Source organism: Nerophis lumbriciformis, linkage group LG30, assembly GCF_033978685.3.
Source record: "Nerophis lumbriciformis linkage group LG30, RoL_Nlum_v2.1, whole genome shotgun sequence".
Classification (NCBI taxonomy): Eukaryota; Metazoa; Chordata; class Actinopteri; order Syngnathiformes; family Syngnathidae; genus Nerophis; species Nerophis lumbriciformis.
Window position 1 is genome coordinate 14,696,006 of NC_084577.2, and position 16,103 is coordinate 14,712,108.

Here is a 16,103-nt window from a genome sequence, read left to right on the forward strand (position 1 = left end):
TTCCTCAGGGATCCATTTTAAGTCCTCTTTTTTTTGTCATTGGACAATTCAACTGGTGGCCTGCAAGTTAAGTTCAAACAAACTTGCGGTAGAATCTTTAAAACACTGTCATGGAGGACGCTGGTTCTCTAAGAATAATAGTGAAGGGAGAAGTCCGGCTCCTAGGACCTCAGCTTTTCCGGAAATGGGGCCCCCAAAACATTTTAGTTGAATATCCCTGCAGTAAACCTTCGTTAATCTCTGTCAAATGGTTCTGTGGTAATTGACTTTCTGTGAATATGAATGGAGTATTTTAATAGCTCGAGCAATAAAAGTACAATACTTACTGTTAGAATAATTGTTTCAAAATTATCACAAAAACTTTGTATTACATTGTGTTCCTGACAAGAAGACAAAAGGCTGTCTTCTGAAACCTACCAAGAGTAAGACTCGTAAAACTCCACTGTGTGTGTGTGTGGGGGGGTTCCTGTGTTCTTTCATGTATGGTAATCAACAGGAAGATATTGTTCTAACCCAAAGACTTCAAAGCGGAGAGATGACAGGATCTGCCCAATTTCCAGACGACCTCTTTTTGAACTATTTTATGGACCTCTTTTTGAACTATTTTACAAACCCTTTTTGAACTGACCTTTTCTGTAAATTGTTTACGACCTTTTCTGTGAACTTTTTGCGACCTTTGTCCTTTGGAAACAGTGGTGGCCATGTGGTCGGGGAGGGTCCAAAATAAAAGAAGGAGGCATGCAATCTTTTGGAAGCGCGTGGTGAGATACTGTCCAAGGGTACAGTGTAAAGGTGACACTCCTCAATATTGAGTCCAAATTGAATTCTGTCACTGTTTGATTCTTTGCTTCTTGTCTTGTTTAATAGATGTCATCAGTGTTTGAACCTGACACTGTATTCTGAGGATCATGTCATATTTAATTTGAACTTTTTTTTTTTTTTTTTTAAATGGTCCTCAGTAGTCACGTACAAATTTGTGTGAATTATGCAAAATTCTTTAAATTTGGTCCCCATGAACCATATTAACTCTTTTTCCCCAGGGTCCCCAGTAAGAATGATCAGCACATTACTTCATCAATCCGGGGTTTGTACCTTAAAGTATGATTCACATTCAGAATTTTCCATCCTTCTATAGTTGCAGACAACTTCATTACTGCTAAATAGCAGTTTTCAGTAATGTCACAGAAGATGCCGGATTTTCTTTAACATTTAAGTGGCGAAACTTCCTATAAGAGAACAGCTGTAGTGCTGTTGTTAGAATAATTGTTTGTAAGTTATCACAAAAAACATTTGTGTAGAAATGAGTTTCAGGCAAGAAGACAAAAGCTGTCTTTGAAACATACCAAGAGTAAAGCTCGTAACACTCCACTGTGTGGGGGGAGAAAGCAAGATTAAGGTGTTCCTGTGTTCTTTCATGTATGGTACTCAACAGAAATATATTGTTCTAACCCAAGGACTTCAAAGCGGAGAGATGACCGGATCGGCCCAATTTCCAGACAAACTATTTTTGAAGTATTTTACGAACTCTTTTTGAACTATTTTACGACCTCTCCTTTTGAACTGTTCGGTAACCAAAGGCAACGCTGTTTACGACCCACTTCCCTTTGGAAGCAGCTGTGACCAGGTGGGGGGAGAAAGTCAAATAAAGAAGGAGGAGTGCAATCTTTTGGCAGAGTGTGCTGGAGATTGTAGAAGGATACAATGTCTGGGCGACTCTCCTCAATATATTGAGTCCAAATTGAATTCTGTCTCTGTTTAATTAATTATTTAATAGATGTCATCAGTGTTTGAACCTGACACTTACAAGGCTGCAGTCATGTTACAGTAATACTAAAGACTGAAATGGGGCCACAAACAAAATCTTGTTTTGGGTCACAAAAAGCCCTCCCGCTGATATTTGACTTTTACTCAAAATGTATTCACTATGACTTGATGCTAATTTGAAAGTAAACACGTGATTTAAAGCCAAGCTTACACATTCCATGACAGTTTTATTTAAAGAAAATATTTCCTCCAACCTCATGAACTAACATTAAAAGCCTCTCCGCCTCCAAGAATCGGTTTCTATCCCCTGGCCTCAACTTTGAATCATCCAGCCGCCGTGCCGAACGTGATTTTTATCAGCCAGATATGCCACTCTTCTCTCGCTTTGATTCCCTCGCAAACACACGCGGTTGACCTCTGCCTCGGGGAGTTAACGGCGTCTACAGAACGTCTAACCTTGCGAGGCAGCCAGACTCAGAGGGTGTGCAATCTCGCGGCTACATCTTATCGACCTTCAGAACGACACGTTCTGAAGCAATAAGAGTTTTTGAGTGGGAAAAAAAAAAGACGCCGGCGACGTGCAGATGTTGTGAAAGTCAAATTGCAAGGTAAGCGGCGAGGGAGATGAGTAAGCACAGTAGCCGTTTTATACTGAAGGAGATAATGTAATAGTGGCGTGTTCTTTTATTTCAGTGGTTCTTAACCTTGTTGGAGGTACCAAACCCCACCAGTTTCATATGCGCAGTCACCGAACCCTTCTTTAGTGATAAATAAAATGTTGTTTTTTTTCAAATTCAAGACAAAGTTATATGTTTTTGATAACACTTTAGCATGGGGAACATATTCTAAGTAACATAGACTTAATTAAGAGTTATTTGGACACTAGGGGAACATAGTCTAAGTACTAAAGACTTAATTTAAAGTTATTTGTTAGGGCCAGGGTTAGGGTTATAATAAGGCCATGCCGAATAAGGCATTAATAAGTACTTAATAATGACTAGTTAGGAGCCAATATGTTACTAATTTGCATGTTAATAAGCAACTAATTAATGGTGAATATGTTCCCCATACTTAAGTGTTACCATGATTTTTTACTGGTGCATAAAATGAACTGTGCATGAATATCACATCTCTCGTTTATATTTTACTTGGTAAACACTTGAACGCAACATTCTTACTATTAATCTACTTAGTAGACATTTGAACGCAACACTCTCGTTTATGTTTTACTTGGTAAACATTTGAACACAACATTCTTACTTTTATTGTACTTAGTAGACATTTGAATGCAACACTATTATTTTACATGGTAAACACTTGAACACAACATTCTTACTATTGATGTACTTAATAGACATTTGAACCCAACACTCCTGTTTATGTTTTACTTGGTAAACACTTGAACACAACATTCTTACTATTGATGTACTTAATAGACATTTGAACGCAACAATCTCGTTAATGTTTTACTTGGTAAACACTTGAACGCAACATTCTTACTATTGATCTACTTAGTAGACATTTGAACGCAACACTCTCGTTTATGTTTTACTTGGTAAACATTTTGTAACGACTTGGTCGCATAATGATGCGGGTGTGGTTCTCCCAAGGATGCAGACGGCTTCGGACACAGCTTGCAGGTAGGAAAAATGATTTATTTTAAATATAAATAATATGATGAATAAACAAAAGGGCTAGCGTGGGAGCTAGCAAACCAAAAGAGCCTAGCGTGAGATCTAGTAGCTAAGAAACCGTAAATACTCGTTGTCATCAGTTGTGTGAGAACAAACTAGGAAGCCAGACAGAGTGAGGCCAGAGCAAAGACTAAATAGCCCTCTGATTAGCGCCCGGGCAACAGGTGCGCGTCCCGAACACTAACCAGAGGCAGGTGCACACAATCTGCCGTCATGGCAACAGAAACAAACTAAACTCAAGGTGCTGAAAACACGTGACACAACATAAACAAACTCTGATCCGGGCAGCGGATCGTAACACATTTGAACACAACATTCTTACTTTTATTGTACTTAGGAAACATTTGAATGCAACACTATTATTTTACTTGGTAAACACTTGAACACACCATCCTTACTATTGATGTATTTAATAGACATTTGAACGCAACACTCCCACTATGATTTTACATGGTAAACACTTGAACACAACATTCTTACTATTGATGTACTTAATAGACATTTGAACGCAACAATCTCGTTAATGTTTTACTTGGTAAACACTTGAACGCAACATTCTTACTATTGCTCTACTTAGTAAACATTTGAACGCAACACTCTCGTTTATGTTTTACTTGGTAAACATTTGAACACAACATTCTTACTTTTATTGTACTTAGAAGACATTTGAATGCAACACTATTATTTTACTTGGTAAACACTTGAACACACCATCCTTACTATTGATGTATTTAATAGACATTTGAATGCAACACTCCCACTATTATTTTACATGGTAAACACTTGAACACAACATTCTTACTATTGATGTACTTAATAGACATTTGAACCCAACACTCCTGTTTATGTTTTACTTGGTAAACACTTGAACACAACATTCTTACTATTGCTCTACTTAGTAAACATTTGAACGCAACACTCTCGTTTATGTTTTACTTGGTAAACATTTGAACACAACATTCTTACTTTTATTGTACTTAGAAGACATTTGAATGCAACACTATTATTTTACTTGGTAAACACTTGAACACACCATCCTTACTATTGATGTATTTAATAGACATTTGAACGCAACACTCCCACTATTATTTTACATGGTAAACACTTGAACACAACATTCTTACTATTGATGTACTTAATAGACATTTGAACCCAACACTCCTGTTTATGTTTTACTTGGTAAACACTTGAACACAACATTCTTACTATTGATGTACTTAATAAACATTTGAACGCAACAATCTCATTAATGTTTTACTTGGTAAACACTTGAACGCAACATTCTTACTATTGATCTACTTAGTAGACATTTGAAGGCAACACTCTCGTTTACGTTTTACTTGGTAAACATTTGAACACAACATTCTTACTTTTAATGTACTTAGTAGACATTTGAATGCAACACTATTATTTTACTTGGTAAACACTTGAACACACCATCCTTACTATTGATGTATTTAATAGACATTCGAACGCAACACTCCCACTATTATTTTACATGGTAAACACTTGAACACAACATTCTTACTATTGATGTACTTAATAGACATTTGAACCCAACACTCCTGTTTATGTTTTACTTGGTAAACACTTGAACACAACATTCTTACTATTGATGTACTTAATAGACATTTGAACCCAACACTCTCGTTTATGTTTTACTTGGTAAACACTTGAACGCAACATTCTTACTATTGCCCTCCTTAGTAGACATTTGAACGCAACACTCTCGTTTATGTTTTACTTGGTAAACATTTGAACACAACATTCTTACTTTTATTGTACTTAGTAGACATTTGAATGCAACACTATTATTTTACTTGGTAAACACTTGAACACACCATCCTTACTATTGATGTATTTAATAGACATTTAAACGCAACACTCCCACTATTATTTTACATGGTAAACACTTGAACACAACATTCTTACTATTGATGTACTTAATAGATATTTGAACCCAACACTCCTGTTTATGTTTTACTTGGTAAACACTTGAACACAACATTCTTACTATTGATGTTCTTAATAGACATTTGAACGCAACAATCTCGTTAATGTTTTACTTGGTAAACACTTAAACGCAACATTCTTACTATTGATCTACTTAGCAGACATTTGAACGCAACACTCTCGTTTATGTTTTACTTGGTAAACATTTGAACACAACATTCTTACTTTTATTGTACTTAGTAGACATTTGAATGCAACACTATTATTTTACTTGGTAAACAATTGAACACACCATCCTTACTATTGATGTATTTAATAGACACTAGAACGCAACACTCCCACTATTATTTTACATGGTAAACACTTGAACACAACATTCTTACTATTGTTGTACTTAGTAGACATTTGAACCCAACACTCCTGTTTATGTTTTACTTGGTAAACACTTGAACACAACATTCTTACTATTGATGTACTTAATAAACATTTGAACGCAACAATCTCGTTAATGTTTTACTTGGTAAACACTTGAACGCAACATTCTTACTATTGATCTACTTAGTAGACATTTGAACGCAACACTCTCGTTTATGTTTTACTTGGTAAACATTTGAACACAACAGTCTTCCTTTTAATGTACTTAGTAGACATTTGAATGCAACACTATTATTTTACTTGGTAAACACTTGAACACACCATCCTTACTATTGATGTATTTAATAGACATTCGAACGCAACACTCCCACTATTATTTTACATGGTAAACACTTGTACACAACATTCTTACTATTGATGTACTTAGTAGACATTTGAACGCAACACTCTCGTTTATGTTTTACATGGTAAACACTTGAACACAACATTCTTACTATTGATGTACTTAGTAGACATTTGAACGCAACACTCCTGTTTATGTTTTACTTGGTAAACACTTGAACACAACATTCTTACTATTGATGTACTTAATAGACATTTGAACCCAACACTCTCGTTTATGTTTTACTTGGTAAACACTTGAACACAACATTCTTACTATTGATGTACTTAGTAGACATTTGAACGCAACACTCTCACTATGATTTTACATGGTAAACACTTGAACACAACATTCTTACTATTGATGTACTTAGTAGACATTTGAACGCAACACTCTCGTTTATGTTTTACATGGTAAACACTTGAACACAACATTCTTACTATTGATGTACTTAGTAGACATTTGAACGCAACACTCTCGTTTATGTTTTACTTGGTAAACACTTGAACGCAACATTTTTACTATTGATGTACTTAATAGACATTTGAACGCAACAATCTTATTAATGTTTTAATGTTCAAACAACAAAACCAACACATGCATAAACTCACAACAAATTACACACCTGCAAATCAGTCAGCTGTTGCCGTATCCGTAATACGCCGATAGGGAGAAGTTTGTATTTACACGATGAGTCGGTTGTGTTTTGACCTCCGCCGAACCCCTGAGCCCGACTCACCGAACCCCTAAGGTTCGATCAAACCCAGGTTAAGAACCACTGTTTTATTTATTTACTTATTTATGTGTTCTTATTTTTAAAGTGCATTCCACTGTTATGGAGCCTTGTGTCTCACACATAGCAAACCTGCCAATTGACCAATGATAGAAGAGAACAATGTCACATGGTTGATTCTTAAATGTTTGTGAAATTAAATCAATTCACAAACAACCCAACTGATGTATTATATAACTACATCTAATCCATTTTAATTATTAATTGTAATGATGATACTATTAATAATATTTAATAATGTTTTTATTATTATATTATTATTATTATCATTATTATAATGATTGTCATTATTATTAGGGACCGCAATGTCCCTTTGGGACCGAGGGCCCTATTGTTATTGTAACATTTTATTATTATTCCGCCGCCTCTTTGAGCTGTAATTTGAACCCCTTAACATGCTTCAAATCTCACCATATTTGACACACATCAGAACTGGCAAAAATTGCCATCTATTAAAAAAAACAAAAAAACTCAAAATTGCGCTCTAGCGCCCCCTCGGAAGAAAACACAGACAAAACTGCATATAACTTCCAGTAGGAATGTTGCAGCGACATGAAACAAAAACCTCTATGTAGGTCTTACTTAAACCTACATTTCATACAATAACACCCTTCAGCAAAAATCAACAAGGAAGTTGGCAATTCTCCCTTCAAAACAAAAGTTTTGTAAAAACAGTCACTTTTGCCTCTTTGAGCTACAATTTGACCCTTTTAACATGCTTCAAAACTCACCAAACTGGACACACACATCAGGACCGGCAAAATGTGCGATCTAGTAAAAAAACCCATCCCCAAAACTCAAAATTGCGCTCTAGCGCCCCCTAGGAAGAAAACACAGACACAACTGCTCCTAGGAAGAAAACTCCGACAAAACTGCCTCTTACTTCCAGTAGGAATGTCGTAGAGACAACAAAAACCTCTATGTAGGTCTCACTTAGACCTACATTTCATGTATTGACAACGGCCAGTAAAAATCAACAGGAAGTTTGCAATTCCCCCTTCAAAACAAAAGTTTTGTAAAAACCGGTCACCTTTTTTCAAACGTTATCTCCTCTGAGCGCGTTTGTCGTGTCGGCTTCAAACTAGCACAGGAGAGAGATTGAACCCTTGATTATTCCTAATCATTGCAGCGACCTCTGGCTGTTAAAGTTTAGGAGTTTTGTGATTTCAAACAGGGCTAGTGACAGTGTGTGTGTGTGTGTGTGTGTGTGTCGGCAGGGCGGCTGATACAAGGACAATGCAGCTAGTTGTCGTTGTTTTGACTTTGTTATTAAATAGAAAGTTAATCCATCACCCCCTTATGTTTAAAAAAAAAAAATGATTTAGAGTACTGTATAGCGCTTTATATTGTACTCAATAAGTACAAACTTTTACTAATACATGAACTTTTGTCGAGGCTGGAACCCATTATTCATGTTTACATTGTTTCTTATGAAGAAATTTGCTTCAAAAATAATAACTTTTCTATTTACGAACCCTGTTCAAGAATCAATTAGGTTGGAAAACTTAGTTAGTTAGTTAGTTAGTTAGTTAGTTAGTTAGTTAGTTAGTTAGTTAGTACCACTGTGACATATTTCACTGTGGCCCATTTAAAAACTTGGATGAATTTTCGCAATATTTAAAAAAATATTTTTTTACAATAATAAGGATACTCATATCAACTTAATGTAAGAATTACTTTTAAAATATGTTTTGATGAGGAGCAATTCACACGAAACTAAAAAAGCGTGACAACTAACCCCATTTCAATAAAGTACTATAAAGTACAATAAAGTACTATCGTCTCCCCTACCAATTTCTCTTAAACCAGGAGTTTTTTTTTTTTTATTGATTGAAACTTTTATTAGTAGATTGCACAGTACAGTACATATTCCGTACAATTGACCACTAAAATGGTAACACCCGAAAAAGTTTTTCAACTTGTTTAAGTCGGGGTCCACGTAAATCAATTCATGAGTGTCAAACGTACGGCCCGAGGGCCGGATCAGGCTTGAGAACAGGTTTTGTCCAGCCCGTGGGATTAGTTTGCTAAGTATAAAAATTAACCTGATATTTTGGAATGAAAGAAACTGCTGTTCTAAATGTGTCCACTGGATGGCGAATCAGCAATTCTTTGTATCTTTGTAGATGATGCTACATATGTACAAAACAAACCACATGATGTTTTAGTACATCAGTCGAGGAAAATGATCAAACTACATAAATAACATCCCGTAATTTGATTTTGATTTATATTTTTTTTTATCTTGATGAATTGAAAATTAACACCAATGGGTTGACTGATGAACATTATCACATAATGTATTCAGAAAATATAAATAACGACAAATAAAGATAGAATACTATTAACCGCAACATGTAAGTGTAAAAAAACAACAACAACATTATGTTTTGTACAATTTCAGAATGTGCTTGTTCTATTTTTAAACAAAGAAAAAACTATCTGAAGTTGTCTTTATTTTTAAGTTATTTTAATATTTTATTTTTTGCAAATTAAAATGTACATAACTATTCACAGTCTTTCTTTTGGCAGAAATTACAGCCTCATGTCTTTTTGACTACCATGTAAATACTCTCACTTTAATTTGGTTATGTTCATCTGGAATTATGCTGCAATTGTCCTCTCCTCTTCCTTTTGGTTGCCTTCCTTCCCACTAAAAAGCAATCTTTCAGTATGAAGCAGTGCAGTGAGCACCAATAATAATAATAATAATAATAATAATTAGGGATGTCCGATAATGGCTTTTTGCCGATATCGGATATTCCGATATTATCCAACTCTTTAATTACCGATACCGATATCAACCGATATATACAGTCGTGGAATTAACACATTATTATGCCTAATTTGGACAACCAGTTATGGTGAAGATAAGGTTGTTGTTTTTAAAAATAATAAAATAAAATAAGATAAATAAATTAAAAACATTTTCTTGAATAAAAAAGAAAGTAAAACAATATAAAAACAGTTACATTGAAACTAGTTATTAATGAAAATGAGTAAAATTAACTGTTAAAGGTTAGTACTATTAGTGGACGAGCAGCACGCACAATCATGTGTGCTTACGGACTGTATCCCTTGCAGACTGTATTGATATATATTGATATATAATGTAGGAACCAGAATATTAATAACAGAAAGAAACAACCCTTTAGTGTGAATGAGTGTGAATGAGTGTGAATGAGTGTAAATGGGGGAGGAAGGTTTTTTGGGTTGGTGCACTAATTGTAAGTGTATCTTATATTTTTTATGTTGATTTAATTAAAAAAAAAAAAAAAAAAAAAAAAAAAAAAAAATGATAATAAAAAAAACAATACCGGTAATTTCCGATATTACATTTTAACGCATTTATCGGCCAATAATATCGGCAGGCCGATATTATCGGACATCTCTAATAATAATATCAATCAAAACTGAGCATTGATATTTTTCTGAAAGTCTCATGCATGCGGGACATTTTGAGAGCCAACACTGCCATCTAGTGGTAGATTTGAATACACATGTGCAGTTTTGACATGGTAAAGAAGACACTCAAAACACAAGAATGTATCAACAATATTTTATTCTCTACAAGTGTTATTTTTTTATTTTTTTTACCTATATGACATTTCAAACCAACAGTAAGAACAATTATATCTCTTTACATATTTACAAATTGGTTTGGTCATTATTTACTGTACATAACTTGATTGATGCTAATTCGTGGCCGGACATCAGTCATTTGATCACTGTTTGAGCACATAACATCCACATTTTAACTGTCCTCTGGAGAATAACAGTACATATCCTAGATTGAGTGGAATATCAATGGACAGTCAGGCAAATAAGGGACAGGAGGGCACAAATATGACTTTCTGACCCACTCATTAATGGATAGTATGCACAAAAGTAATGAGACACAAGGCCATTATGACTGTAAAAATGGAAGAAACAATATGGACCATCCAGTCTTTATTTGAGCTGGAAGCACAGCATAATGGAAAAAGTCAGTTACTATAAATAACTAATATTCAGGATGTTTGATCTTCTAATTGATTATGAAGATGTGCCTCAATACTTCTGTCCACGGGGTGTCAACATTATAACGGCTCGTTGACATTTTCCCAGATCAAATGATACACAAGTACAGTTAAGTTTCTCCACCTCGTTTGTCTGCAGAATGGCACAATACGACTTGAGTGTACAATAAACACGAGAAGGTGACAGAAGGACTTTGCATTTTTTTTTCTCAGCACTTCTTCAACACACAGATTGAACACACACATAACTGCTGCATAAGCAAGAGGATGATCAGTATATTGGTGTTAATGCATACAAAAAAAAAAAGTCTGACCTTCTAGACTGGTCCTGTGCTAAAAGATCAAACTGTGTTTATTTGTTGAGCGTACATCATGTAAAAGCAGACCTGCAACAACAAACAAACAAAAAGACATCTACAAATAAAATCCCTTCAATGATTTTAAAATATTATCTTTATATGCCTCTAATGCAAAAAATAAGTGAATTAAATGTGTTCTCCCTGTGGTCTAAAAGTGTGAATGGTTTTTGGTTTGTCTATATGTGCCCTGCCTCTTGTCCAAAGTCAGCTGGGATAGGCTCCGGCTCACCAGCGAACAGGATAGGTGTTAGAACATAGACGAGTTAGAATCGTTTTAATTCTAGTCTACAGCCGAAGTCACAATATGTACAGTAGAAAACCACGGATGTTTTCCTGCGCAGGATGGGGTGGGGGAAACCACTTTTTAAATCTACAGTAGGAAGGGGATTAATATGACCCTGTTTACTTGACACATGAAACGTGACAAATCGGGGGTTGCCCGATCCAATTTAGCCGCCAGATGGCATTAGAGATATCTTAAAATGCGTAATTCCAACTTTGATGTAGAGTGACGCTTTCCATCATTTTCAGTAGACTGCATTGCAAAATTATTAACACCCCCTCACACCCAGTAATGGGGCCATATGAATCCCTTCCCTACTGTACACTTGTTCTTTCATAAAGCATTTGTCAAATAAGACTTTTTTTTTTTTCCTCGTACCAGCAGCACAGATGTGATATAAATCAGAAAAGGATGAGCGTCGTCCAAATATAAAATAAACACAACTTTGCCATGTCTTTTCATTTCAAAAGCGGTATTTAGTCATCATTGTCCAATGAAAAGCATGTAAAGTGGTACCTCGTTTTTTGTAATGAACATGTTCACTTTCTTGGACCATCTCGGGTATCATACTCAAATTCTGGGGCCCCATACACAAGACTCCTGAGGGCCCCCCCCATCCCACTCTAAGCCCAATGTCATGCACCAAAAAAAAAACTCATCATTGCATGGATTTGATTGAAACAAGATTTTTGAAACACAATTTGATTTAGGTTTTAGATTTTTTTTAAAGATGCGATTAACATATCTACAACATTTACCCCCAAAAAATAAAAAATAAATAAATTGGTTTTATTTTGGAGAAAAAAAGTCCGTTTTCTTACAAAAAAAAACACACAAATTCAATATAAAGTGGCCGGAGTAGGAATTTCAATGATCATATAACCTATCATTATTCACTCAAATGATTATAAATATTTAAAAATGTACTTCAGAGTGTAACGTAGAGATTAGCGAATTCACGTAATATTGTTGTCAGTGAACTGATTGTTATTATTAGAGAACCTCCCCCCGTCTTTCAAACCTAGTGATGCCCCTGTTTCTAACCTAAATCAAGGGTCCTTAAACGCACCACAGTTATTTGCAATGATATGCAAAAAAGTGATATTTATATTTTTATCTTTCTTCTATCACCCCATCCTTCCGGGTGGAACAAACGTTTTCGTATTTTTCATAGGGAGTATAGGTAGTCTTAGACCTTCTTAATCTGATTCGAGCAACTCAATCATTGAACTTTGATGGCTATATTAACCTCTAAAGGCCTTAGTGGCCACATGCGTGGACAGCACCTTTTAGCGCTTATTTCCAAAATTGTGTACACTCCTGAATTGGGGTCTTATGCCGACATATGGACACTTATACTGCTATCTGGTGGTGTCAGAAGAGTATAACATACAATGGAATTTGGGGGAAAAAAGTGTAAAAATAAAAATGAGCATGTCACTACACATGAAGTACACGTTTGTGTACTTATGGACTAAGTACATCATATAAAAATATGATTTTTAGTTTTTATTCTAATTGGGGTTCAATAAGCCCAAATAGCAAAGAGAAATAAAAAAATAATGTAAACAAACAGCTTGGGCCTTAAGAGGTTTATTATATTAACATTTGTGTCTTTTTTTAAAGAAAAAAATAATAAACTGCTGTAGTCATTTGCCCGCCCATCATTCCACAGAATCGAGTGCCGAAACAGATTCCAATGCGTTGGTGACTCAGTCTCTGTGCATTGAACCCACCCCGAAGTACAACTGCCAAAAAAAAGTCAGCATGGGGCCAAAAAAAGTTGCAAGTGCCAGCACTTTGATAGAGAATGTGAGAAACACCGTTGGATTTGAGACAGAAAGGCCTGTGCGTCTTCGTCCTTAAATGAAAGGAAAACATTTTGCCATTTTATTCATCATTTATCTGTTTTTTTAATTGTTTTCTGCATGTAAAACTATAATTATTCTCTCAAAAATGTGTTGGATGTCTAAAAGGTATTGTTTATTTTTAGTCTATTATTATTATATGTACTGTATATTTCCTTCTCAGTTTATACATATTACTACCATTATTAGTTATTAATGTTATTATTATCATCATACTATTTATATTTTAATAGTATGTGGGCAGATGGGACTGGGGGGAGATCATTGTTACACAAAAAAATAAAGCTTTGCTGTGTTTGTTTTCTGTCTGCGGTGCAATAAATCAAATTGTCTATGCTCAACAATACATCATATTTTTTTGTTAAACCTTTTGTAACAACAAAAGCTGAGGTACCACTCTAACTCCATTTTTTTTTTTTTTACCCCCAAAAAAATGAAGAAACATGACAAGAATAATAAGATTCCTACAAGATGGCAGGCTGTCTAAGTTGCTCTAAAAAGTGCATAGACACAATAAAATCTCTGTTTATAATTAGGTATATTATATTGCATCATTCTCTTCTCTTCTAAGGCCATTTCAACCCTCGTATCAGACATTCACTTTTATCGATGCATCATCATCGGGATCACTATTATTTGTGACATTTCTTACATTAGACATGACACCGGTGACAGAAATAATGAATTTCTTATCGCATAACACAGGACACATGCATTTATGAAGGTAGTGAATTGTTCCATCTTCTAAAAAAATAATAATAAAATCATCCAAAAAGAAAGTAAAATCCAATAAAAGCATGATTTAAATCTTCAACCTTCAAATAAACCCGGGTGATGATTTCCATCAAGAAATTGGCATTTTATGAACTCTGCACTGTAGTTTGTTGTGAGATAGAAAAGGAGGAGTAGAGAAAGACACAGTTGTCGTGGTAAAATAAAGGGCTGCAGGCTGGTTCAGCCCATACTCAATTTGATTTTCTTCACTGGATTTCAACAAAAACTCATTAAGTCCTGTTTTCCAGGCGGACCTCAGACCAGCGAGCCTGCTCTGCTCTGGGCGGGCACCATGACGGGCACCGCCCCCATCCGCTCCAGCGTGGCCTGACTCACGGCGTAGGAGTGCGTATGCTGCCCGTGCGTGGGCGTCACCACGGGCTTGAGGCTCACGGAGCCGTTGCTGCGCACCATGGTGGGCGGGGAGGGGGCGGAGTTTGTGGTGACCACCAGGGTCTTGGGCGGCGGGAGCGTGTGGCTGCCGTTGGCAAAGGAGGAAGTCGTCGTGGCGGGCTGGGCGTGGCGAGACAGCGGGGCCGAGCCCGGCGCCGGCGGCACCGCCGAGCCGTGGCCGTGCCCCGGGTTCTGGGACTGTCTGTGTCCGTGTGCGCCGTGGACCGCGTTGGAGAAGGTCTGCCGCGTGTCCCCGTTGTAGCGCGTGTACGAGTTGGTGTCGTAGTTGGGTTTGGGGTTGTGCCAGTAGCGACTGTTGTAGGTGTTGGTGGACGTCAGGGTGTCGTTCTCTGAAGACGAGGCGTCGGCGTGGAAAGCCTTCACTGACGACGACCTCTTCGGTGGGAGGTCGTCTTCCCTGTGGACACGGAGAGGTCAGTGACCGGGCATGTCCACTTTTAAAATATACTGTACATATGTATATATGTATGTATATATATATATACTGTATATACAAACCCCGTTTCCATATGAGTTGGGAAATTGTGTTAGATGTAAATATAAACGGAATACAATGATTTGCAAATCATTTTCAACCCATATTCAGTTGAATACGCTACAAAGACAACATATTTGATGTTCAAACTGATAAACATTTTTTTTTTTTGCAAATAATCATTAACTTTAGAATTTGATGCCAGCAACACGTGACAAAGAAGTTGGGAAAGGTGGCAATAAATACTGATAAAGTTGAGGAATGCTCATCAAACACTTATATGGAACATCCCACAGGTGAACAGGCAAATTGGGAACAGGTGGGTGCCATGATTGGGTATAAAAGTAGATTCCATGAAATGCTCAGTCATTCACAAACAAGGATGGGGCGAGGGTCACAGCTTTGTCAACAAATGCGTGAGCAAATTGTTGAACAGTTTAAGAAAAACCTTTCTTAACCAGCTATTGCAAGGAATTTAGGGATATCACCATCTACGGTCCGTAATATCATCAAAGGGTTCAGAGAATCTGGAGAAATCACTGCACGTAAGCAGCTAAGCCCGTGACCTTCGATCCCTCAGGCTGTACTGCATCAACAAGCGACATCAGTGTGTAAAGGATATGACCACATGGGCTCAGGAACACTTCAGAAACCCACTGTCAGTAACTATAGTTGGTCGCTACATCTGTAAGTGCAAGTTAAAACTCTCCTATGAAAGGCGAAAACCGTTTATCAACAACACCCAGAAACGCCGTCGGCTTCGCTGGGCCTGAGCTCATCTAAGATGGACTGATACAAAGTGGAAAAGTGTTCTGTGGTCTGACGAGTCCCCATTTCAAATTTGTTTGGAAAGTGTGGACGTCGTGTCCTCTGGACCAAAGAGGAAAAGAACCATCCGGATTGTTATAGGCGCAAAGTTGAAAAGCCAGCATCTGTGATGGTATGGGGGT

At 36.5% G+C, this 16,103-nt stretch overlaps 1 protein-coding gene across 2 annotated transcripts in view; it reads right to left on the bottom strand.

The window, feature by feature from the left end:
- Positions 1-13,897: 13,897 nt before the first annotated feature.
- igsf11 (immunoglobulin superfamily member 11) overlaps positions 13,898-16,103 on the bottom strand; it is a 362,823-nt gene continuing 360,617 nt past the window's right edge. For both annotated transcript variants that reach the window (XM_061925619.1, XM_061925620.1), the window contains exon 8: positions 13,898-15,075. In XM_061925619.1, the coding sequence (XP_061781603.1) occupies positions 14,520-15,075 (556 nt within the window). In that variant the 3' untranslated portion in view covers positions 13,898-14,519. The remainder of the gene's footprint in view (positions 15,076-16,103) is intronic.